The sequence below is a fragment of the Acyrthosiphon pisum genome, chromosome A2, assembly GCF_005508785.2.
Source record: "Acyrthosiphon pisum isolate AL4f chromosome A2, pea_aphid_22Mar2018_4r6ur, whole genome shotgun sequence".
NCBI lineage: Eukaryota > Metazoa > Arthropoda > Insecta > Hemiptera > Aphididae > Acyrthosiphon > Acyrthosiphon pisum.
The window spans coordinates 28326738-28353709 of NC_042495.1; the positions used below are offsets into that span (position 1 = coordinate 28326738).

At 28.6% G+C, this 26972-nt stretch overlaps 2 protein-coding genes across 4 annotated transcripts; both read left to right on the forward strand.

Annotated features, from left to right (window-relative positions):
* The first annotated feature begins 926 nt into the window (after positions 1 to 926).
* On the forward strand, positions 927 to 8908 carry LOC100574943 (lamin Dm0-like). Of its 3 annotated transcripts, none has more exons than XM_016805584.2 (8): positions 927 to 1171; positions 4615 to 4750; positions 4817 to 4963; positions 6043 to 6183; positions 6250 to 6621; positions 6686 to 6919; positions 7010 to 7106; positions 8794 to 8908. In XM_016805584.2, the coding sequence occupies exons 2-7, from the start codon at positions 4724 to 4726 to the stop codon at positions 7064 to 7066; spliced, it is 978 nt and encodes a 325-aa protein (XP_016661073.1). In that variant the 5' UTR covers positions 927 to 1171; positions 4615 to 4723; the 3' UTR covers positions 7067 to 7106; positions 8794 to 8908. The 3 variants fall into 3 exon arrangements, with proteins under 3 accessions (XP_016661073.1, XP_003245502.1, XP_008184498.1); XM_003245454.4 differs by having other exon boundaries at positions 928 to 1117; XM_008186276.3 differs by lacking the exon at positions 4817 to 4963 and having other exon boundaries at positions 930 to 1117.
* A 5691-nt stretch (positions 8909 to 14599) lies between these two features.
* On the forward strand, positions 14600 to 17460 carry LOC103309822 (WD and tetratricopeptide repeats protein 1-like). Its single transcript, XM_016805585.1, has 10 exons — positions 14600 to 14656; positions 14736 to 14866; positions 14975 to 15086; positions 15387 to 15574; positions 15687 to 16156; positions 16226 to 16320; positions 16406 to 16772; positions 16866 to 17049; positions 17116 to 17308; positions 17377 to 17460. Exons 1-10 carry the CDS (start codon positions 14600 to 14602, stop codon positions 17458 to 17460), a joined length of 1881 nt encoding a protein of 626 aa, XP_016661074.1.
* The last annotated feature ends 9512 nt before the right edge of the window (positions 17461 to 26972 follow it).

A 26972-nucleotide genomic window follows, 5' to 3' on the forward strand; every position in this document is an offset into this window, starting at 1 on the left:
GTGATAATTTGATTTGGAGGGGGCATCCCGATCATTACAACGAATTTCTAGTGTAATCGGTATAAAATAATCAGTATCATAATAGTGAATCGGTAACCTTAAACCAGCATCGATATTACACACCGGTTTGGGTGAACGAATTTCTTGTGAATTTATTCCGTAAATAAATAAATAAATAAATAAATAAATATCCATGGATTTCGAAAGAAATAAACTAAACGAATAGAGCACAAACGGCGATTGAAAAGACGAAACAAATCGAGAAAGACGATAAAAGTGATAATAACTGGCGTCGATGGCGATTCCGATTCCGAAAGCTATGGACCGTTTTAGTGTACAAACCGCACCTCGGCGGCTTTGAAAACAAACGAACTACGCGAATAGAGGAGTGAAGGGGATGAGAAAAGGTCGTAAAGGCGAAAAACGGTGTAAAAACGTCACAGGTCGGTATAAATTGTCATAAATGTTTGAAAAAATAATTAAACTGATAACGAAAAGAGCGAGATAACCGGCGCTAAGGAAATCGACTGTATGATCGGCGAGCGGTAGAACCATAGATATTAAACATATGGATAAGACAAAAATCTGTAAGCCAACATAATTCGTACCATTATTAACCGCTAGATGTCATAATCATCAATTATCTGTACATATCATGTTTTCTCTCTCTTACGTGAGTTTTACTTTCCTTGTCACACAGAAGATCTGTGCGAGTGAGAACCCATCGTTTCTCTCTCCGTTATGTTGGCAGAAACAGTGTATGTAGAATGAAATAAGGAATGCCGTATCCATATGTTTAATATCTATGGGTAGAAGCGGCGATAACTGATAATGATAACGAAGTTTTGTATCTTCCAATCACCTGTTGCTAGACACCACGGTTTAAGATATACCTTAAACCGTGCTAGACACTTGGCGTCTTGGCTTATTGTACTTATCTATACTTATCACTTGTCGTCGTTGTCGTTGTGCGCTCACTGCTCATCACTTCTGTTTTTTTTTATTCTCCTCTAACTTGTTGGCACTTGACATTGTTCACAACTCCGCAATAATGGTCAACATTACACGGCTCATTCGGTGTACCCATTAATTGTTCCGTATCTACAACACGCAATCGGTGAGGAATTCATACGTTTATCAACCTGTCGTTACTGCTCTACGTCAAGAATAAGTATAAGATTAACATACATATTTTATTTATTTCTACCCATAACCCATCTAGTGTCATTGCGTGACAAGCTATAAATCTATAAAGTGTATTTTTATTAGGTACTGTTGAGTTACATTCACAAAAACCTTGCTCAATAGATTAATATTTGATTTACATTATTTATTTAAATTGTATTGAAAGATTGTAATGAATTTAACAGTTACGTTTACACGGTGCTCCCTGGGTCAAACTTGTTAATTACTTATAATATTATATTTTAGCTATAGGTTCTCATACTCGCTCACTAGTTGCTAGTCTAGTTAACACTTTTATGGGACATCATTTATTACATTTTAATCAAGTTATTGATCTATCTATGATCTATTGTATTATTATCATGCTGTTGATTGCTGAATTTTAATATTAATACAAGCATTAGAAGCTATACATTTATAATACTAGCATAAGCTTTAGGTGTGCGTTGTTGACCTCATCAGTGATCAGGAAGTGTAGAATTACTCTATATATTATTTAGTTTTATTAATGTTATATCCACTTAGGTTTGCTCAACTGAAGGTTATAAGTAAAGACCGGATTTATATGTTTTTACATATCGTTACTGGGTCTATGCAGTCTTATGAGAGTAAAAAATGTGGATGATTCGTTCAATTCTGAATGCGTAGAAAAAAGTTTTTTCTGCATATTTGAGAATATTTCATGGGTTAGATAGAGAATATTTAACCCATTTAGCATACTTTGGAATATTTCGTAAATTGTGAGAAAAAATTTCTATTTATTTTTAATTTTAATATTACGGTACCCAGATAAATTTTATATTTATATTAATATTTGTTATTTTTTCACACTGTGACTTAAATGATTAATACAACTTTTAATTAAAATATACCAAAGGAATATTGTTTTTATGTTTTAATATTATACTGTTATATTTATATTATATCCCTATTTCCCACCCTTACTAAAGTGCAATAGTATTCCATTAGGTATAATACACAACTTTTAATTCCTAATTAAACCTCACTATTAAAATAATTTTAAAAATACATATTAAAGCGTATTATGATGTTAATTGAATATTTTTACATATTTTTGCATATTTTATAAATTTTTGAGAGAATATAATGAGAATATTTGAAGGTTTTTTAGAGAATATTAGCATCATATTTTGGGTATTTTAAGAGAATATAAATCCGGTCTTTAGTTATAAGGGTAATATGTTGAAAGGAAGAGATCACTAATGTAATTCAAACAAGGTTAAGTTAAATTAATAAACAGATTTTATTACCTACCATGAATAATAAACCATATAATACTATAATACACTAAAACAAACATGCAAAATGTATATTGGCAACGAGTCGCATATCTCGACTGCCATAAGAACTGTATTATAATAATACTATAGCTAAAATTTCTAACTATCGCATACACACAAATACACAATATTGAAAATATGTCACCTCTGCATTTTCGCTTACCTTATAAATATATAACTATATAGCTAATCTAATTCTTAAATTCTAATTCAGTTAAGAAAACAACTAAGAATTATTATTCTGTATCCCTAGATTATCTATGAGGTACTCAAGTTGTTTCCTTAGAATTGGTTTTGTCATAATGTCTGTTGATTTTCATTTCTCTTATACTACATCATGAACTTCCCTTCTGCATATTGTTCCCTGATGTAATGATACCTTACATCAGGGGGTCGGCAACCTGTGGCTCTTTCGATCTTAAGTTGCGGCTCTCCAGTTCCACATGCAAAAATTAATATTGAATGTTCAAAAACAATATTTTATAATATCAAAAAAATTTATATTATTTTATAAATTATTTTTGTTGTTTTTGAAAATATGAAATAATACCAGGATTAAATATATAATTGCGAATAATACACAAGAACAATAACTTGATAGTAGCACAGGCTTAAAATCGATAACTAATACAATAACGCTACAACTAATTAGTCATACGACGAGTGTACAATGCGAACAAACTCCAAACAAATACAATACATTTTATGACTTATTTTGCTCGACAAATTAATATAAATGCTAAAAACGACGAGGTCAGTCAGTCTTCCGTAGGGACATGGCGTGGATGTATTAATATGTATTAATTTAATCGCTTGCGGTTTTTAGCTGTATACCTGTATCGTTACTATATTTTGTTTTTTCGCTCATTGTTTCAACTTAGAAAAGAAGACGATTTGGAAGCAAATTATTTTTTTAAAGGTGTGTATTGTGTACACATGTAATATATTAAAATCAGTAAAATATAGCTATTCAAATTAAAAAAAATATTAACATTTTTAGTGGCTCTTTATAATCAGCACAATTTTGTATATTGTAACTTTTGGGTCATCCATCAAAAAAGGTTGACAACCCCTGCCTTACATCGATATGGTTGATCTTTTATGTAATTCGGGGTTTTTCACAAGACATATAGCTCTGGCTATCTGCATATATAATAAGTTTAACTTCTTATGTTTCCAGTGAGTAAAAGTATTCAAATACTTTTTTTCGTATTGAATACTTTTTTAAATACTTTTTTTACTATTGAATCTGACATCTCCTCTCCGAATTGTTTTTTGTATGCAATGACTTATCAATTAATTTAAATATAACACATCCATTACAGCGACATGCTCAACAACTTCTGTGCAGAAGAATGGTACCCACTTGTCCATCTTTCTTAATTTATTTTTACAATAAAATAGTTAGCATATTCAAGTATTTGATTTAAATTGACTAAGTTGGAGTACTTATTTGATTTAAGTCTAGTAAAGTACCTACTCTATCTATTCAAAAAATTTGTCAAATTCAAGTTTTTGTACAACATTATTTAGTCATGGCATAATTGAGTAAAACATGATTTGGTAAATAGAATAAAATAAAATATTATCCTTAGTGCCTTTGCAAGTTGATTGTTTGTATTTCTCTTTATGTAAATTTTTTTCTCCATAAATATCATATTACTTCATTTTTATTTTATAAATACTTCTACACTTCTAACTCTAACTTTAATTGTTAGCTTAATGAATAATTATATATTATAAAATGTTAATGAACGAGTTATTTTTTATTTTTTTTTACTAAAACATATTGTATATATAAATAAAATGCACGGCTTTCAATGGCCACAAAACCGTATTTTTCTTTTACATAAAAATTATTTATTTAAGAACTATGTTAGTAACACAAAGATATACCAATGTATAAACCAAATTGAACCAAAGGTTATTGATAACTTTGTACATATAAGTGTCCAAAGTTTCGGTGCCTCCATCAAATATGTAATATAGTCGGGGAAATCTTGTTATGCTATTAGTTATCCAGAGAAGGTTTTCTATTCCTTATGGATAAGTTTTCCGTAGCTGAGGGTTAGAGTGCTGTGTATGAGGTATTTTATCAGTAATTTAATTTATTAGTATTTTCTTACAGATATTGATCAATGAATTAACCATAGTGAAGAAAACTGTTAAGGATAATCAAAAAAATATTAGAAGAAGAAATTTTACAAAGAGTTACAATTGAAAACAAAAATCAAAGCATGATGGACGATTTCCAACTTATAAATGTAAAGTTAAAGTTAAATATTTTATTATTCATACTTTTTTGCATTAAACACTTATGTTCTTCATAGGATTATATTGAACAACAACGCAATGATACAAGAACTTTAGATGAAATTCGACGTTTAAATGAAAAATTCTATTTTAGATTACTTAATGAATTAAAATCTAAGGCAAAGGCTAAATCTAAACATGATACAAATCAGAATAAGATCAAGGTATATCGACGTTATCAAAAATTTCAGATAAATCAGAAATATAGTACAGATAATACATAAAATTAAGTTGGCAATATCGATTAAAAGATATCCAGGCGCCCTTTTTTAAAAATAAAATCGTAAAATAATATACGTAGCATTGTTAAAAGGGCTTATACCACACTCAATGTATGCTTATTGCAGTGTGTACAATAATAATTATTATATCCCTTTGTATATTACCAGGTTTAACTAAGTACTTAGTAGTACTAAGTTCTACCACAGATTATATAAAATCAGATGGCGCACTTCTGCATTAACTGATAACTAAAACCTACCTCAATGCAATAGGATCACATATGAAAAATAAACTATTGTGCAACACTATTATATTCAAATAATATGACAATGGTTAGGAATCTTGGTGTGAGTGCTTAATATGAGTGATGCATAGTTAATAATCATTAATTTCTCATAAGAATCTTTTTCTCTATTAGTGCTGGTACTAATTTAAAATAGGTTTTGATTTGCTTACATTTTAGAGAATTCAAGAAGTAAAAAGTTATTGTCATCATTATCAAAACATTCTAAGCACTTTTCATTTGTACAAATTAAAATGTTTAAAAGGCTTATTATACCACTATTTATTACAGTGAAACCTAGATAACTCAAAGGAATATCTTCTCCCCTGCATTTTAATAAGTACACAGAATTTTTTCTATAAGTCAAATTTTTTCGCCCCCAACCAATTTGAGTTATTTCACTGTATATGTTTTTAAAAGTGCGTTTATAAAATTAAAATTGTTAAAAAGGGCATAATCCATATTGTTTTTTTTAAACTAATATAATATTAAATATAAATTTAGTTAAGGTAATATAATAAGCAAGTTTAATTCCAGGGTGTCTCATGTTTAATAACTTGTATACATGAATGTTCTTTCTTTAAAATGGAATATATTTTAATCAATTTTTTTTTGTTTCCTGCAAAAAGTTGAAATTTGGTACCTATACGCACTTTTATCAAAACACTGTCAATGTTTAGTATTTTAATAAAATTAACAACCATGATTGATGAATATTAAAAAAAAATTAACATTTAGATTCAAAATTCGGAAAATATGTCGCAACACAAAAATAGTACTCTGGATGCAATTCAAGAAGATATAAATGTGGCCAATTTACCTATTACTGAATTAACAAAACTAAGAGATGATATATTGTCCTCTAATAATAATTATTTGGTATATATACACTTATAAATTGTTGTTTGTATTATTAAATAATAAAAACATTTTTTTTTTTTTCAGAGGAAAATTAACGATTTGGAACAATTAAGAGTACTTCAAAGGCCTAACTATATATCTGAAATTCATATACTTGATCAACAATTAACAGCCATGCAAATTGATATTTCCAAGAAAGTAGAAAAATATCAAGATTTAATAAGATTTAATAGCACTAATCGAAAACTATTAGTGAGTGAACAAAGGGGGTTAAATATTACTCCAAATCCGTCTGTAGTTGGCAGCCCAAGTGCCAAAAAAAGAAAATTGTTTGAACGTAACGAAACAGAGAGTGAATTTTCTAATATTATCACTGTTTCATCAACTAGTGATATTGAAATTCGTGAAGTGTGTCCAGATGGACGGTTTGTAAAATTATATAACAAAGGATCAAAGGTAGGAATGAAATACTCAAATGTATGTTTTAATTAAGAAATAAAAAACAATAATTACTATTTAGGAATTTGCATTGAGAGGATATGAATTAGTACGCACTATTGCTGAGCAAAATGTTTCTACTGTATTCAAGTTTCATGGTTCGGTAAATCTTGAAGCTGGTAATTGGTTAACTGTATGGTCTTCTACTGCCAGTAATCAAATACATAAACATAGTGCTGGATCAATTATTATGAACATTCAAGCTTGGGTTGTTGGTGATCTTATGGCTACAATACTTTTAAATCCTGAGGGACAAGTATGCAAATTTTAAATTAATTACTTTAAATATTATTAATTTTATTAAATATAATTAAAAATAAACATCCTATATTATATTTCTTTTCAGGAAGTAGCAACTCATGGACTTAAAAAAAGGACAGGTTTCTCTTTCACGAGCCAATGAAGGATATAGTGATTATGAAACACAATTGCTCTGTCAATCAGTAAGTAGTAAAAAATATTATACTTACCTATAGCAACCAATAATAAATAAATAACATTTCTATTAATTATTTCTCCTATAACCAATAGCAACCATTTATAAACAAATATTTCCATTGTAAATCTCAAAATACCTGTTTAAGCACTTCTATTAATTGATTATAGTGTGATGTTATATAGCCTAAAGCCTTCCTCGATAAATGGACTATCCAACACAAAAATAATTTTTCAATTCTAACCAGTAATTCCTGAGATTAGCGTGTTCAAACAAACAAACTCTTCAGCTTTATATTAGTATAGATTAGCTGCCAATTGTGAGGCAACTAGTACTAGATCCTTTTCATTTACAATAAAATTTAGGAAACGTCGAGAAGTAACTCGTATATAGTCCGCAGGAAATTTGTGTAAAAATTATTGACCTTTTAGACTTTGGGATGCAACTAGTAATTATTATTCATAATTATAAAATTTGATTTCTAATAATTTAATAAAAATGAATGTTTGTGGGTAGATCAGACCTCTGGGAATAAGATGGGCTAAATTAAAGGTTAAATTTGGTTTTTTTTATTCATCGGATTTCAGAACGGTTAGGTTAGGTTAGGATTTTGTATTAATTGATGAATATTAATATTATATTAATCCTCGGTAGGTGGAATTAAGTAAAAACGACAAACTTTCTAAACTTTGATACTACAGAGTTAAATCATACACTTACGTACAGATAGAACAGGGTCCGCAATCTACTGCAGGTAGATAGCCTACCTGATAATATACTTCTGCGAATCAAAATTTTTATTCCGGGCAACAGAAAAGTTAAGATAAATTTTGAACACCATATACCAAATATTAAATAACGAATTAATAAAGTTAGAGTTATATAGAGTTGGTATATTTAACGGGCAACAAAGTGCACGGGATCAGCTAGTTATAATAATAAAAATGAAATTTTTTAATCTAAACCATAGTTATAAACTTTGACATAAATAAATATTATTAGATATTAAAAAAAATAGGGGCCAACGGATTCACCTTTTTTCCGGGACTCAACTTACCAACTTCTTTTTTTTCCCCAGGACCAAGAAAAGAGCGTTTGGGGCCCTATTTATCAATCCCGAATGATTTTACATTATTGAATTCATATTATTTTATAACATCCGTTACAGCGACCCTTCTAGACACCTAGTGTACAGCAGATCGGTGTTTTTTTTTAACTTTGATTCTTGTCTATTTGTCTCGCGATTTATCGACAACGGCTAAACGTACAGGGATGAACTTGGTATATTCTGAATCAGGCTAATCTTTAGTTTTGCCCGACAAAGAGCTTTTCTAAAATTTAATTTGGTTGAATTTCAAAAGACAACTGCAGTTTACACGCATTGATTAAGTTATAATAATCGATAAAACATATATATTGATGGTAACTATCGATATATCATGTGCAGCTATAGCAACCAAGTCAATATTATTATTGTAAATTAAATAAATTAAAATAAAATAAAATTTATAACTATAGTTAAATTATAAAACTTTTTTTTAGTTTTTTAATTATATACATATAATATTAGTGAGCGGGGCACTACTCTATAATTTATCTCAGAAATAATGAATATAAAATTATATCCCCCCCCCCCTCAATAAAATTCCTGTCATACCACTGCTGTTATTCAAATGTACATTTTTTTTTTTTAGGGCGATCCTCAAGAGCGACAAATTTGTTATCATTTGAAGATATACTCAATATTTTAGTCATAAGAATGATCTAAAAAATAAAACTATTAAAATAAACTTGTAATTTATTAGTTCATCATGTGTTATTAATTGATTTTTAATTGTCATTCATTTTTTTTAAGGCTTGATTTTTTTTATATTAGGTACCTAGTATTTATTATTACTTTCTACTTACTTTTATTTTTTTGTTTTTTTTTTTATAATTTGCTTTTTTCACTACTAATTTATCTATACAAAATCTAAAATATACATTTCACTAAATTACTGATTAAGTAAAATACTAATATTATAAATATGTTTAAAGCCATAGAAATAGAGCCATTATAATAGATAGTAGGTACTTTATCTTATATAGTAACTAATAGATACTATCTAATAAAGGATAACATTTTAAAATAAATACCTACCTATTGGCAAAGCTGGAAAAAAGTTATTCACTTTTTTCAATTAGTTAAAGTTAAGTTACTTTAATATAAAAAGTAACTAAGTTAGAATATAAATTAGTTTCTGAAATTTACTAATTGCAGGTAAATTGAACAACTGTCAACCTATAGTTTGATTAAATATTTCAAATTGGTAGGTAATAACCTTAATTTCTTGGAATATCAGTCATTAGAATATTGAAAGTTTAACAAAATAAGAAATTGAAAAATTCAATAAATGAAAAAAAAACTACAAAAAAACTAGTTACTTATTATTTTTAACGAGTTAGATTAGATTATTTTACTCATTGAATGCAACTAGTTAATTTACAAAGTTATTATGAATTAAAACTAACTAGTTAGTGTTACTACCAGTATTATTCACTGTAATCGACATTTTATAAACTAGAGAGGCGTATCTAGAGATGCTACAAGTAATAGATTGGAAGAAATCGCGATTATTTGAGATCAGTGATGGTGGCAGCAAAAACGTCTGCAGAGTTGTAAAGGCACATAAGAAGAAGAAGCTAATGACCAAATATTAGATATTCTTGTCACAGATAAGACATTAATTAAGACTATTAACCAAGGATCGAAAGGAAATGGTCTTAGAATACCTAGTTAAAATCATTTAATTATTTGTACACTTATATTATAAAACACACAAAATTATATAACATATTAAATTGAGTTCTGTGAGTTAAGAATTTAATATATATTAAAAATCAAGTAAGTTATGAAATAGGAAAGAAAGAAAAGATAAGCTACATGTTAAAATTAATATGTATTTTAAATGACATGAAACATTTGAATTAGTGTATAGCACGGCTATAGATAATTATCTTCAGCCAGTCTATAAAATATAAATATAAATAATATTATATTGTTTATGTAAATGTAAGAGCTGCATAAATGAGTATAAATCCATAATATTTTTTTATAGTGTCTGCAGATTCAGAATGAATCAACATAATTTGTCAAAATACGGAAAATTTCAAATTGTTTTCTGCTAGAAATTCATAAAAAGTTCTATTAAGGTACCTATAAACTAGGTTTAAATTCTAAGTTGAAAATCGTTATGAATACTGAAAAATTGAGGTGTAGGTATTCAAAATATAAATATAAATATTATTATAATATTACCTACTTACATTTTGTGCTAGCATAAAGTGTTACCCGACGTATCGTGTAGGCAAAATAGGTACATCACTGAAGTGTTCAATATTATCCATAATCATTACATTTTAGCAAGGCTAGGCAAGTTAATGATTTTTTTTTTAACTCAGTTAAGTTATTAATATGCATTAATAACAAAACGTGAAAAGTTAATACACACTTTTTGTTAACTTTTTATTAAGTTAAAAAAAAGTTAATTTGTATATAAAATGCTAGCGTACTTAATCTTTTAATTTTTTCCAACTCAAAACAAATTGTAGACTACAGTGTTTTTACTTTATACAGTATTTCCATATAAGTTAGATTCAAATGATATAAATTTTAAACTTTAAACAGTTTATGGTAAATATTTTTTGAAATGAAAACAAAATAACTTAACTTACATCTTAAAATGAAAAATTAACTCATTAATTTCATGTTAATTAAAAAAGAAATTTAGTAAGTTAACAGTTAAGTTAATGAAAAGACAAAAGTAACTAGTTAAGTTAAAAAGTTAAAATAAAATCAACCTTTAAACTTAACGTTAACTCTTTAACTCGTTAATGCCCAGCCTTGTATTTTAGCTTGTCCAAACTTCGTTCGTCGATAGAATGTGGTTGCTCACAAACCAAACTACATCGTAACCCGCTGTAAATACCCAAAATATACTTTACTTAACAAAAATAATTATATTTTAAAAATTAACTACTTAAGTGGATTTCGCTCTGCTGTACAGTAGGTTACAAGTGGGTCACTGTATAATGGATGGTATTAAATTTGAATTCAATAATATAATATCATTGTATAAGAAAAATGATTCTGAGCGGAGACGGTATGTCAGTCTAGGTATAAGACATATAAACATATTATATACTTATCTATGGTATTAAAAAAAAATAATTGACCTGAAGTAGTTACCTATAGTAAATTCCAAATTAATCATATCACCATATTCATTAGGTAACGCGTCATACATCAACAACAAACCGTGGTACTATCATAGATATAATATAATAGTATACTTTAGAAGTTTCAAGTACGAAGTACCCACGGATAATATTATACAATCACAACAAAACAACTAAAATAGTTATTACAGGTTTTTAAATATGTAATTTCGTTCAAATTTGAGTTTAAAATGACTATAAAAATGAAATGCGATTATGTATTTTTTAGATTTTTTTGGTAACAGAATTAACTACTTACGTGGAATCTTGTTTTAAATTTTCAATCCTTAGATATAAAAGTTGAACATTTTATAGATTTTTAACTACGAAATAATTATTCAATTTTAAATTTGATACATTTTGTCAAAATTCGATCTTTAAATGCTTATAAAAAAAAATTGTGCCTATGTATTTTTAAAATTTTTAACTGCTATTGTGACAATATATCAGGAGTATTGTATTTTTACACTTTTTGACCCAACAGATAACTTAATTGATATTCATAGAATAAACTAAATAAAAAAATTGAAAACTGACAATGTCCGTAAACAGCTCAAAAAGAGTCAAATTATTTTCAAAATTTTATCGTATATAGAAAATGCCAATATAAACATTCAGTGAAATTTCCAAGTATCTACAGTCATTCGTTTTTTAATTATAACAAAATAAGAAAATCGTTACGTGAGAAATCGAGTGAATATCGAATGTTGTAAAAATATGAATTTCAAAAGCTCATAAAAATTTTATTTGACTTGCTTGTAGACATTTTTTTTTAAATGATAGACAAACTTATGAGGAATCTTATATTGCATTTTCAAATCTTAGATTTAAAAAAAAATTTTTTACGAATTCTTAACTCAAAATAATTTCCTAATTTTCGTGATTTTCGTGATTTTTACATATTTTGTCAATTTTTGAACTTTAAATGCTAATAAAAAAAAATTGTGATTATGGATTTTTAATTTTTTCTATCTGCCTTTGAAACAATATAATAGGAACCTTCTATTAAATTTCAAGCTTTTTTAACTAACAAATAAAATTTTATTGATATTTATAGAAAAAAAAACTAAAAAAAAATGGAAACTTAAAATGTCTGTAAACAGCTCAAAATAAATCAAAATATTTGAAAAACGTTATGGTGTATAGAAAATGCAAACATAAACGTTCAGTTAATGTTTTATGCACCAACGGTCATTTGTTTAAAAGTTACAGCAGAAACCAATTTCAATTTTCTTGAAAACAGATTATGCGTAAAAATTCCCGTTTTTCTTTAATTTTTCTTTTGTTTTTCAAGGTGCTTTTGAAAAATATTGGAAAATTTTTACTTTTGACCCCCCAAAGTACCAACTAGATTCACTTTCCTATCAGAAAAGGTACTGTTGAAGAAAATCCAAGCACTTTTACTGTCCAAGGTAATGACAGACACAAAAAAAAATTAAAAAAATTAAAAAACACACATCATTGTAAAATCAATACCTTCATCGTTTCACTCAGAATCTAAAATATTGATTAGAACAAGTTATTTAATTTGTCAGTTCTTCCAGTTACCCTCTGTAGAACTAGAATCGTATGTTTTTGAAATTTGAAACACATTTTAAAAAACCATTACTTATTTTATTCAGAACAGAAAACAATATGTAAAATAAATCATGAAACTTTTATTAAACAATAAAATTAAAAATGTAATTAAAATTCAGAACATATTAAGTGAGTATGTTGAATGGAATTAAAAAAATCATCATCACTTGAATCTGTTTCACCAAACTTATCACCTTCAGACTCTACTATATCATCAGTATGTAATCCTCTTCCCCGTTTTCACTGCTAGAACAACAAGCCTGATAACTGCAGGAAGGCTCTTTATCTTCATTGTTAATGGTAAAAGATTCTTGGTTTGTTTGTGCGCTTTTCATTGATTTTGACACTTCCAGGTCTTGATTATTTATATGTTCATAAATAAACAGTAACTTTTTCGCTGAATAAGAGCTAAAAGAACGCTCTGTAGCTGCTGAGGATGCAGGCAATTCTTTAGCAGACCTAATATTTATAAAAGTAATTTAACTAGATAAGTATATTAATGATATGTAAATTATTTTTTCTACATAATTAACCAGTTCATGCAATTTAAGTACATCTCTTTTTAAATTTATTCAATGTGCCTCTTGACATATCATCAATCACACATGAACATCCAAAATGTTAATATGTCTCCGAAAAAAACACCTTCTCAAACCACTTGTGAACAAAAAGGTATCATTTAAGTATAACAGAAGTAATACAAACTTAGTTTGGGGTTCATAAAAGGGTTGTATATATAACTTAATATCTGATGTTTTAATTAATTTAAAGCGGAGTGGTGTTTTTTTCTGCTCCACGAAATTCCTATTAGCTTTTTTCCATGGGTTATCAGAATGGAACGCCTGCACAGCGTAGTACTCTAAGACGTTATAAACCGACGACGCCATCTTATAAGCCGTGAACCATCCTTGACATTTAGAAATGCTACCTTTTGTTTATAACATCTTTGAGTACTACAGACCTAAGACAAAGAACTAACAACCAACGGACTCAATTTCAATCGTCCCGAGTATCCGTCATCCGACATATTTATGACTGCACGACAATGTGAGTTTTTCATTGTCTACTCTCGCGCAAAACCCTACGTAGTGACCGCTGCCACCTGCCTGACTATTCAGTATTCACCTACATGATCGACGTTTTCTCACATCCCATCCGGCCACAGCGTGAATGAACAATAAGTAGGTACCTTGTAAGTTGTAATTAATGTATCTCATATCACCAGTTTATAGTAGATAAATCAAAATTGTACTGAGGGTTTTCTATGTAGGCATTTAAGATAAAATCCGATACAAGTATCTCTGATAATGCTGATGTAAAAATTTCTTGTCAATTATTTATAGTAGGTAGGTAAATAAAAGTAATATAGTAATAGGTACCAAAGACTGAACACGGCTCAACCCTCCGCGAATAAGCTCAAAATTTCCAACAACATTTCAATAAAAATCAGTTTAAAATTCAACAGAAATTTTTTTACATTAGGAATCCTAGTCTTTATAATATATTTAATAACTGTTATAAATTTGTCATTGGTAGTTTGTAAATTGTAGAAACATGGTGAAAATGTATGTATGTTTTCAGTAGTTCAAATTCTATGTTTTAACTCGACTCTTAAATTATTAAAAGTTATAATATTGATTGCTATAACGGAAGTGAAACATCAATATGTCTTCGGCAACAAATCTGAACATTTTACAGTTGATAAGGAATCGAGAATTGAACGTAATATAAACATCATGACATACTATATTTTATTATTCTATTCAGTTACGTTAAATTTAAAACTATTATTGATGATTAGGATCACATCCACACAAAGTATACATTAAAAAGTAACATGGATTACAAATGTATTTCAAAACTTGGATTATTCGCTCAATTAAAAGGACATAAAGGAAGTGTTAATTGCCTTCAATGGAATAAAAGTGGAAGGTATATGTATGTTAAATTAATAACTATTTTAATTGAATAAAAGTGTAGGTATGATTATTAAAAAATAATATAATTATTAAGACTTATATAATCTATTTAATTTTTCAGCACCTTAGCATCAGTATCTAATGACCATCAAATAATAGTATGGGATCCATTTTTACAAAAAGCTAAAACTTCTATTAAAACTGTACACAATGACAGCATATTTTCTATTAAGGTAATTAAACGCACTGTAGTGTATTTTTAAGAAACCTATACTTACTCTGTTCCCTGAGACAATGTAGTTACTTAGCACATACGACTGAATCCGAGGAGTGGGGTTTTGTGTGTATATGGTGATCTACGACTCGTTTCGGTTTGTGTGCAACCACATTCTATCGGTGAAAAGAGTAAATGCACTTGGTTAATAGAAATGAAAAACAATTAAAACAAAAACTGTTTGGAATAGATATTATTATTTTGTTGTGTTGTATTGTGTTATATTGTTTTTTTTTTTTTTTTTTATATATACATATAGTTTATACCTGGTTATAATGATGATATACTTGCGACTGCATCTGCTGATCAGCGTTCACTTACATATAATGTAACTACGAGTAGAAAATTAAGGAGTTGCTTTTGTTTTCGTGGAGAAATCAGAAGTCTAGCTGTTGCAAATGATTCGCCTAGTCTTTATTGGTGTGCTTCAGGGAATGGATATATTAGGTATGATTCATCTAGTGAATGTGTGATAATGGTTTATTAAATTTAGCTTCAATGTAATCATACCAATTTTGTAATAATGTTGACACTAAATTATTTGTTGATGTTCATACAGCCAACATGATATAAGAATGAGACATATATGTTCTATCGGAAAACTTCAAAATACTTTGGTGAAGATATGTGGTAATTCTGGGAGTAGGATTGGACCTACATGCTTAGATATAAACCAAATTAGATCTGAACAGCTTGCAGTTGGTGCTAATGACCAATATGTGAGATTGTATGACCGCAGAATGATTAAATCGCTGTCATCATTTTATATGAAACAAGCTTCGGAAAATGCATTGGTATATGATGGCAATAATGTTAACAATGCACTCCAATATTTTTTACCAGGCCACATCCAACCAAAGAACAGTGAAACAATAACACGGACAATTCAAGGAATTACTCATTTGACTTTTAGTCCTGATGGACAAGAGTTATTGGTTAATTATGGTTGTGAATATGTATACTTATATGACTTAGTGAATCGAGTGGATAATGCATTTTTCAACATCCCTAAAGTTTTGAAAGTTCTTCGTAAGTTTATTAATACAATTATAAAGTAATTTATAATATGTTATTTAATCATTTGTGTAATTTAAAAAGAAAACAAGGAGGTTTCTTCTACAAATTTAATAGATGATCAAGTTCCTGTTCCTCATTTGACACTACCAGATAATGTAGTACAATTAAAATTAAAGGTTAGAAATATACATTGTAAATTGCATGTCATATATTTATGCTTATAAAATAGTAAATAAATTAAAGTGTTCTTATAAATTACAGGCAAATCATTTATATGAAAAAGAAGACTATACTGCTGCTATTATCCTTTATAATGAAGCTATAAATATTCATAAATGCAGTGAACTGTTTTTGAATAGAGCTGCAGCCTACATTAAAAGAAAGTGGCATGGAGACTTCTACGCAGCTCTCAAAGATTGCGTGACTGCATTAAAATTGGAGCCTAACCATATGGAAGCACATTTTCAGTTGGTAGTAAGCCTATTTAAACTGAACAAGTTAACAGATTCTAAAATTTATTTAGATCAGTTCATAATGAAATACCCATCATATAATACTAGTGCCGCATACAAATGTCTTTATAGTGATTTATTAAATGCACAATCTAATAATAAAGATACATTTGATGGTAACTACTATAACAGTATTTTTGTATTTATATTTTTAGAATTCTATATAAACTATTTATTGTTTTTATCAATTGTTTGTGTTCTCTATTCAGGAAAAAAAATTCTTGAAATGTCGGATACTACATCAAATGTTCCAGTATGGTATCTTACTGACCAAACCAAGAAGAAAGCTTTTGAGAAATACTTTCGTAATCAGGCAAAAGATTACCATTGTAGATATATTGGTCGTAATAATAATTTTTGTATTCACAACAAAGAAGCTAACTTTTTTGGAAGGTGAAGTTGTTATTAATAATTTATAATAATCAATGTTCAAATATTTATTTTATACATTAATTATAGTCGAAATCAATTCATCGTAGCTGGTTCAGATAATGGTTTAATATTTGTATGGGAAAAAAATACAGAGAAGAATTTGTTCACACTACAAGGGGATTATTCCGCGGTCAATTGTATACAACCACATCCTTCAGAGTTTTTGTTTGCCACTAGCAGTATTGGTAGAAATGTCAAATTATGGAGTCCATTGCCAGATGTAAAACTATTAAGAAAATAAAAAATTATGCTTAAAATTAAATTAAAACATTTTATGCAATGTTATAGGATGTATGGGATAATAGAAACATAAATAACTATAAAACATCAGCTGCGTTAAACCAAAGAACTATGATGAGTGATCAATTTTAAGTAATATTGAGGAGAATAATGCAAAAAGGACATGACACTATTGATTTGGCCACTTAATGTCATCAATATGGAATTGATTTATTAACTGATGTGCTTAATGATTTTCTAATGAGTTGATAGAAACATAATTTATGTATTTTTTTTATTAATATTAAATATTTTAATAAAAGATAAATTGTGATTGTTTACTATATTAAATCATACAGAGAAAAGATTTTACTACAATAAAATAAGTGTTATAGAAAAATTCAGAATAATATATGTGCCTTGAACAGTATTTTTGTTCTTGTGGAACCTTGATTTAAATTTTCAATCCTTAGCTATAAAAGTTGAACATTTTATAAATTTATACCATAAAAAAATTTTCAAATATTAAATTTGATACATTTTGTGAACATTTGGATTTTATATGGTTATAAAAAGAAATTGTGCATAAGTATTTTTAATATTTATTAATTGGCATAGTAGGTACTTAACTATATATTATCAGGAGCCATATACTAAATTGTCATGCGTTTTGACCCAACAAATACAATTTTTTCTTCTTTCCAGACTAATTCTACTAGGTTATGTACATTGGATATGGCTTCTTTATCTAAACTCTTTAGAATCTCAGCCTGGATTCCATCTTCACCCGGAGTCCTATTATTTTTTAGCCTCTTAATTTGTTCTGCTATCTTAATTCTGGATGGTGGTAGGTATTCAATTTCGTTTGATTCTACGTCAGTCCAAGTGCATGAGTCTATAGGCTCATCACAATTAAGGAGGTTCTCAAAGTAGTCTTTCTATTTATCCAAGATATCGTTTGGGTCTGTAATCAATTTACCATTGCGATTTTTTAGGAACTTTTCTTGTTTCTTGAATCCTTTTCTAAGGGCATTGATATTTTGGAATAGAGACGTGACCTATTCATTTTTTGGTATTCTTCTGTTTCTTCTAGCATGTTCTTGGTGTACCTTCTCTTTTCGTATCTGATTATATTGTTTACTTCTTTTTTGCATATTATGTAGTTGTTTTCTTTTTCTACATTGTTTGTGTCGCTAAGCCACTGTATTCTACTTTCTTTTATTTGTTTTAGGGCTTTCCTACATGTATCGTTAAACCATGGTTTTTTCGTTTTCTTTTGTTTTCTTATTACAGCATCAAATGTTTTGTTCATTATATCCTTAGCTTAATTCCACCTTTCATCTACCGTGACTATGCTGTTAAAGTCGCAGTTATTAAAATCTTGACGTATTTTATGTCTGAAGGTACTTATACGTTTTGGGTCATCCAGTTTTGTTACATCGTATCTGGTAAGTTGTTCCATATTTGTATGATGGTGACTTTTGAGTTTTATTTTCATTTTTCCTCTTACGAGATAGTGATCTGAGTCTGAGTCTGCTCCTCTTATCGATCTGTCATCTTGGATACAATTTTTATATCTTTAATTGACCAGAATATGATGGTCTATTTGGTTAGTATATCTTCCATCTGGGGAGGTCAGACCTCCATGCCCCCTTATGAATATTTTTATGTGGGAACATTGTACTCATTATTACTTAACCATTCCCGGTTGCCAAGTCAATTAGTTTAAGTCCGTTGTCGTTTGTTTCATTGTGTAGACTGTGTTTTCCTGCCACTTGTCTAAACATTGTTTCTTTCCCAACTTTGGCATTTAGATCTCCTAGAACAATTTGTATCCTATTGCTAGGAATCGATTTCAGCGTACTTTCCAATTGTTCATAAAACGTTTCTTTCTCATCTTGAGATTTATCTTCCGTTGGAGCATGTACATTCATGAAGCTTATATCAAACCATTGTGCTTCTATTGCTAACATGCTTATTCTTGGGTTAATATCTTTGAATTCTTTAATTACAGGGACTAAACCTTTATGTACCGCAAAATCCGTTCCTAGTTGATGTTGATCAGTACAGCTACCATAGACGATAGTTGTCTCGTTTATATTTATCGTCCCTGTATTGGTCCATCTAATTTCTTGTAATGCTGTTAATTTGACTTTATATTTTTCAACTTCATTCACTATGTTGTGAACTGCTTCAGATTTAAATAGTGTATGTACGTTCCAAGTTCCGAAAGATAAGTCCTTTTTCCGTTTTCCAGTCGATTTTCCAAAAACTCTGTCCCGAGGCAAATTTGCTTGTTCTTGAACATGCTGTTTTTTACTAGGTAGGATTGTTAACCCTACGCTAAACCCTCCACCAGGAGGACCAGGCCACACCAACTAATTAAAGTCAGTGTGGGGCTATTGCAGTACACAATATTGTGTACTGGGCGATGTGCGCGCCACTTTCCCTACGCCGGGCAATGTGTGATCTATATAAACTTGAAATATTTTCACATTTGGTTTTTGTTAATACATTTAAATATTTACATGAATACTATATTTAAATAGTAATGCACTTTTAAATTAGCAATAAACATTATAAATATTTAATAGTTTTTGTAGAATATAAAATAGACTCAAAAAATAAATAACAAAAAATTTAAAAATTTAAAAAAAAATTAATAATAATAGATCAACTAAAAATTGTTTTGTATACCTACTTATTAATCACAATACTAGTATGTATAAACTATACGTCACTATATTATAAAAATACATTTTTTTTAAATTACACTATTTTGTAATAATAAGTCTTTTAAATAATGGATATAGTTATAATAATGATTAGTTAAAGTTTAAGTTTATTAATGTCATTTTTAGACATAGCGTTTATATTCATTCCTATATTTATCAATGGCATGTTTAAACCATGACATGATATGTTTGATTATGTCTCTGTTTGTAGTTCCTTGCGGACAAGTGCTTCTTACTGCATCTGAACATTTTTTTCTAATGGCTTGAGTCAATGTTTATATAAAATCCACAATTTATAATAGTTATACTGAATTTATTAAATTGAGCTACTATAAGAAAATGTTTACTCTAAGATTATTTACCTAGAATTATATCATGAATTTGATAATTTTTCAATGCTTTTTTATCCTTGCTCATTCCTGCATAAGTTATCAATGTAGCCAATTTGTATCAACAGTTCATTCATTTCTAACATAAAGTTAATTTTTAAGTTGATAACCATTAGTGTTTTAACTAAATTAGTGAACAAATTCAAGTTTTAGTAACCAATTGATTTTTTAATACTGAATTTTCTATTATCATTTTATCTACATAATCGAGTTGTGTTTCTTCTTTCATGACCTAATATTAATAATATTTGTATCACCTGATGAGGATGTACTGGGAGCAAAACATTGATTAAGTTTGTCGTGCATTTGTTTCATGAAAATAAGCATTTGAGTGATCTTAATTTTTATGATGCAGCTATTTTCAACCATAACCTTTAAATCTTTTTGTTGAACTGTAATAAGATTTGATGAATATTTATCTTTCATATGACCATTTTCTAAAAATATTTTTCAAATCATTTACCATAATAGATTATAAACAAAACAAAGTATTGATTTACCATTTCTGACTATATTCTCAAAACTTTGCTCCATGTTTTGCTGTGATTGTTCAGTAGGCCAAAAAACAACAGTTGTATTCTCAATAAAAATAATTACTTATACTATGTGAAAAATATGTAATAATATGATTTACATACCATCTATTTGATTGCTTTCTGACAGAGCAGAGCTTAGAAACACTTCACCATTTATATATTCAAGATTGGTATCTGTAATGTCTGTTATTATGATCACAATTTTTAAGTACAAACTGGAGAACAAGTATTTTAATATTAAAATAGATACCATAGGATTCTTCAACTAAATCAGAGATTTTCTTAAATATGTCTAAACTATCATTGCAGCTAAAATTATTTTCTCTTAAAAAATCAAAATAATTAAGAAACAAAAAAATAATGATATCTAAGTGTTATATTAAAACTTAAAAGATGTTAAACAATATTATAATAATTACATATATATATATATTTTTAAATGCCTTGGGGCTTTATATTATTTGAACGACCCAGAGGTCTTTATAAATATGTTTGACAATTATACATACCTATTTTACATACTAGATATAAATTATATATATATATTACACGTTGATGAAGTCGCTTCCAATGAAGTGCCTCCTGCCTCCTGCCTTAATCTAAAATCTTATTTAAGTCGTATGGTTAAGACGTCTGTTATCTTTAATATTTATTTATCTGTATTATTCTTTATTTTTTCTACTAACTTCTTTGTTGATTTATAACTTATTGTGCTACTCACTTAATATAATGTGTATAGTTTTTTAATTAACAATTATTACTCCCTATCTCTAATACAAGCTAAAAGCTTTAAAGAGATAGGTAATCATGTAATCTAACTCAATGTTTTTAGGGTTCCGTACGTATCCCTATTGAACCCTAGTACTTTCGCTCGGCCGTCCATCCGTCACCTGGCTGTATGCCTGTATCTCATGAACCATGAAAGTTAGAAAGTTTAAATTTTCACAGATTATGTATTTCCGTGGATGCTATAACAACAAATACTAAAAAAAAGGGAGAGGAGCAACCCCGATAGGTGCTAAAACGGGAATTTTGAGATTTGAGATCGAAATTTTTGTTTATAAATGGTTGCCATGAGTGACGTCGTTCTATAAATTTCAATACAGAATTATAGTGAATCGTTTTAAGTTGTTGCCATGGGCACATACAAACCATTTATCTTATACATTTTGTTTATTTTGTAATTAATGTGAGAAGTATTGTATATTATAGTTAGTTTTATCAATAAAATACATACCTATGCTGCATAACATCACCTCTGACTAAAATCAGAAAGGACAATAAAGAAATATTTGAATTGTTCTCAACATCTAGTACCCATCAGGATCAGGTTAGTCGTTAGTACATTGTAATATTGTAGTATTAGTATACAGTCAAATTATTTTATCAATTATAATTATTTTCACTTACCTAACTGCTTATTTAATTGATATGCTTTTTTACAATTTAAGGCAAATTATAGCTTACAGCAAATGCTTAATGCTAATGATGTAGGTTTATTTATTAATCGTAGTTTGTCGGACAGTGAAAAAAATACAGTAAGTATATTATTAGAACATTTTTATAATGATTAACAAAGCAAAAGATTAAAAGTAAATTTTTGTTAGGTATTAACTGACTTATGGGTACCACCAGAAAATTATAAATTTCCACTCTTAGATCAATGGAAAAAAAGAGGTCTTAAATTCCAGTACAAATGGTTGAAAGCGTATCCATGGCTAATATCCTACGATAGCTATAGATGCCCTGAGATTATGTGATTCATCAGTATTTCCAAATGTGCACCAGCTACTTAAAATACTATGTACCTTACCGGTGACACCCGAAAGAACGTTTTCATGTCTTAAAAGGCTGAAAACATACTTAAGGAATACAATGGCTGAAGTAAAAATAAATAGTTATTTTTCGTATTTAAGATTAGTATAAATCTATTTATGTAATTACTTTTCAGACTCGACTAAATGGATTAACTTTGCTATCAATTCACCAAGAAGTTTCTATTACGCCCGAAGAAATTATAGATATTATGTCACAACAATCAAGAAAAATAGACATTATATTGTAAAATATGTAAAATATTACATATTATAGTGTACACATTTTGTAGAAAAATCAAAAATAAGTTTTTTTTATACAAAAATTTGCTAGTTTTTTGGCGTACACGTCATATCCCCACCCCCCCCCCCCCCTTCCAATGAAAATTTCTGTCTACGCCACTGGCTTGATAATCATTCAACACTTCAACAGTCGGAAACCCGAGTATTGGTCAAACATTATTAAACTTAACGCTAAACATAATTGTTTCGTTATAAATCGAACATTTTGTTGGGAATCTTTTATTAAAATTTCTTATTTTAGCTATGAAAAGTGTAACGATTTACAGATTACTGACTCGTCATTTATGTCGCACTCGGCGAACTTGCTTAGATAGACAGAACACAGGAACGTAGAGTATGAGCCTATACATTATTTGCACCACCGCCAGTCGAGTTAGAATCGTGAAGTAGAGACTATATCCACCAGCAGTCATATCTACATATTAAAGCACATAATATTCTACCTAATAGATACATCATATAAATCAATATTGTTTCAACTCGTATTCCGCTACTCAATAAACTACCCTCAACAACAGGGTTACTCAGGTTTAGTGTTTTACTATTTTAGACATTTAATAAATTATTGTATAATGATTGCTAAGTCGTGTTCGATTGTGTTAGTTTATAAACGCAGGTCATAAGTTTCTATGACCTGTAAAATATAACTTAGAAAACTTTATTTATATCAGTCCAACAACCCAGTTCTCAAGACTGGTTCGTGTAGAGGGAATAGCCAACAATCTACTCCTTAACTGGATAGGATTAGGTATAAATATCGACAGCCACTTAGTTTAAATAATCAAGGAGGTGTGTTGCAAAAGAAAAACTTTTATGAATTTCTATCTGAAAAATAGTTTACAAAATTTTAAAAATTATCATGGCTTTAAATAGCTCAAAAGGCGTTGATATATATTGTAAATTTCACTAAACCTGTCTAATTGGACGCTTTTTTACAGCTGTTCTGGCTTTTGAAATAACATCAGTATGCATTTTTTCTATATCTTTGTGTCTATTTAAAAATATTTTAAACTATTTATACCAGGTGAATTTTACCTGGATGGATTTTTTAGTTGTTAATCTTTTAACAAATTTTGTATAGAGTTTTTAACATTTTGTGGGTATACACACTAACCTAACCTTGTAAGCTTACAAACTGTACAAGAATTTAAATTTTAAAATTATTTTGTTGTTGAAAAACGGGAGTTTTTTTTACGTAAAACCAGTTTTCGACGAAATCGATTTGGTTTTTAGTGTAACGGTTTAATTTTTAAAACAGTAGATTGAATATTAAATATCTAGTAAAAGAAAACCTTAAATCTACTCTCTTAAAAAATACAGTTTTTTGCACTAACACGTTTTGCATTACCACCCTTCATATGCAAAATACTTTTTACTTTCACCATCACTATCACTGCTGACTGAAAATAAGCTTTTATTTTTAGTTTAGACTAATTTTTCTTCATAGAAAAATCATATCACTTACTTTTTGATTCCATAACTGCTAAATTCTTCAAATAAACATATTAGAAATTAAATTAAATTATTTTACTGCTTAATATTAAAGTAACAGAGTAAAAACGCAAAATAAAATATTTTGATTAAAATTATAGTGAAATATCAATAAATTTATTAATATATTAGTTATTTCTCATTTATAGTTAGTAATAATTATTATGCGTAGGTATAATTATGATTTATGATTTCAATAGTGCAGATACGGAGTTTATATTATTTAATAACTGAAGTATTAGTTTTATATATTTTTTGGGGAAATTAAGATTCCAACATTATTGAAATAGTTTACATTTTAGAATTATAGACGATTTTTATTTTTAGATATTTGTTACCTGAATAGTTCTGCTATCATATAGTTTTAACTGTATATTTATTTGGAAATGTATATTATTCATATATATTTTTAGTTTTTTTATGATATCACATTTTTTCATAAAATATTTAAAATGTATGGTTTCGGAAATGGGTATATTTTAAGTATGTTGTATTCACAGCTGCTGTTCTACCAGCTGCTCACCCCGGACATTGACAGCGCTCTCTTGGATCGAGAGGGCCCTCCGAGATTAGGCATAAGCCACCCTATAGCCAGAGCTCCTTAGATGCCTTACTTAAGACGGTCATAAAGTTTCCACTAAAGGTTAAATGTGGGTCAAGATGAAGTCTTAGATATCGCACTTTCTTTCGTAAAGAAACAGGGAGTCCTACTTTAAGAACACCGAATCCCAGTACGTCCTCTTCATTGTCAACATGATGGCCCCATGTTGAAAATGAAGTGGGCATACCTGGATAATATTAATTAAACTTGTCTGCTACACAGCCGATCAATTGTTGGTCATTCTTAATAGATGTAAAATAAATTGTTAAATATGACAAAGGCATGGATAATCATAGATTTAGTTATGTTTTTCGCTGATTTAGAACATTACTAAACGTCTGCCATATTCTTTATGGTGTATCATTATATATCATCGTCCATGTACAGTGACCCACCTGTAATCTACTTAAGAGTGTATAGGGTGTCAAAAAATTAATCAACAAAGATTTTCTGTAATTTTTGAAATAAATTGGAATAAACGAACAATTCATGTATTTCATGTACATTATTATAGGCAGGGGCGTCATTTCACATTTTAAACTGAGGTGGCAAGACGTATCGGGTGGTAAGGAATACTCCCTGGTGAAAGGGGGTCCGAGGGATATTCCCGCCCCCTTCCCGATTTTTTTTTTTCAAAAACTGGCTTTAAATTTCTTATTTTTTGAAACTCATTCAGACTATTTCTGTAAAAATTTAATTGCTAACAATTTATCCTAAAAAAAATAATTTATAATGACTTGAATTATTAATTAAACCACATGTAAAATAATTTTCGGTCACACACAACATAAAAATGTAGGTACCTAATTTTAATTTATGTGTGCCTGGCCCATTTGCTTATAAAAAAAAGGATAAATCAAGTAAACATGATAAAAAAAAATTTTTTTTTAATTTATAGCATACTTTAATTATTTTTACACAAAATTAAATCTTCTCTTCTGGCTTAAATTAAAGTCGTCGATCACTTTGGAAATGTTTACTTCAATACTTCTTTCAATAGCCAAAAGTGCTAACGAGGACAACCTCTCCTGGCCAATCTTGTTTCTGGTGTATGTTTTTAACCGTCGCAAGCACGAAAAAGACCTCTCACAAGATGCCGAGTTCATTGGAATCGTGAAAAACAGACGAAAAAGTTTAAAAAGCATAGGGAACACATTTTTTAAAGATTTTTGTACAAAAATGTCAGCTCTTTCTTGAATAGTTGTGTTTCTTGATTCTTCCATTTTATAGAAACATCTCAATTCAGACAAAAGATGTTCATTGTCTAAATTGTAATATTTACACACATACTTAACACTGGCTGTATCTTCATCAGTTCCACCTAGAACTTTGCTTAGATTGTTAAGTACATCCAGGTTGTTTTCTTGAAGTCTGGCCTCTATCTCCTCGCTTAGGATATCAATAACTGGCCAGACAATTGAAACTTTGTAGTACTGCTCTACAGATTCAAATGGGGCTTTACTCCCTCCCCCAATTCTGACCAATTCCACTTACTGACAATAAGCGACTTACAAACGCGCATAATTTTTACGATGTATTGTCATCGTCCAATTTCAAAATTTGTGTATATTATAAAATATAAGAATTTGATTATTGTTCAGTGTATAATACAAAAATTAATTATGTCATAGTTTGATACCCACTGTATTATATAAAGGAAATTAATACTGTATTTTCACATCACTAGTTAAACATATTATTAAATAACTAAAATTAACTTACCATGTCTCACTGTCTCAGTTCAATCTTAACACATCAATACTGACGTCTGACATCAAACTGTACCAGCAATGAAC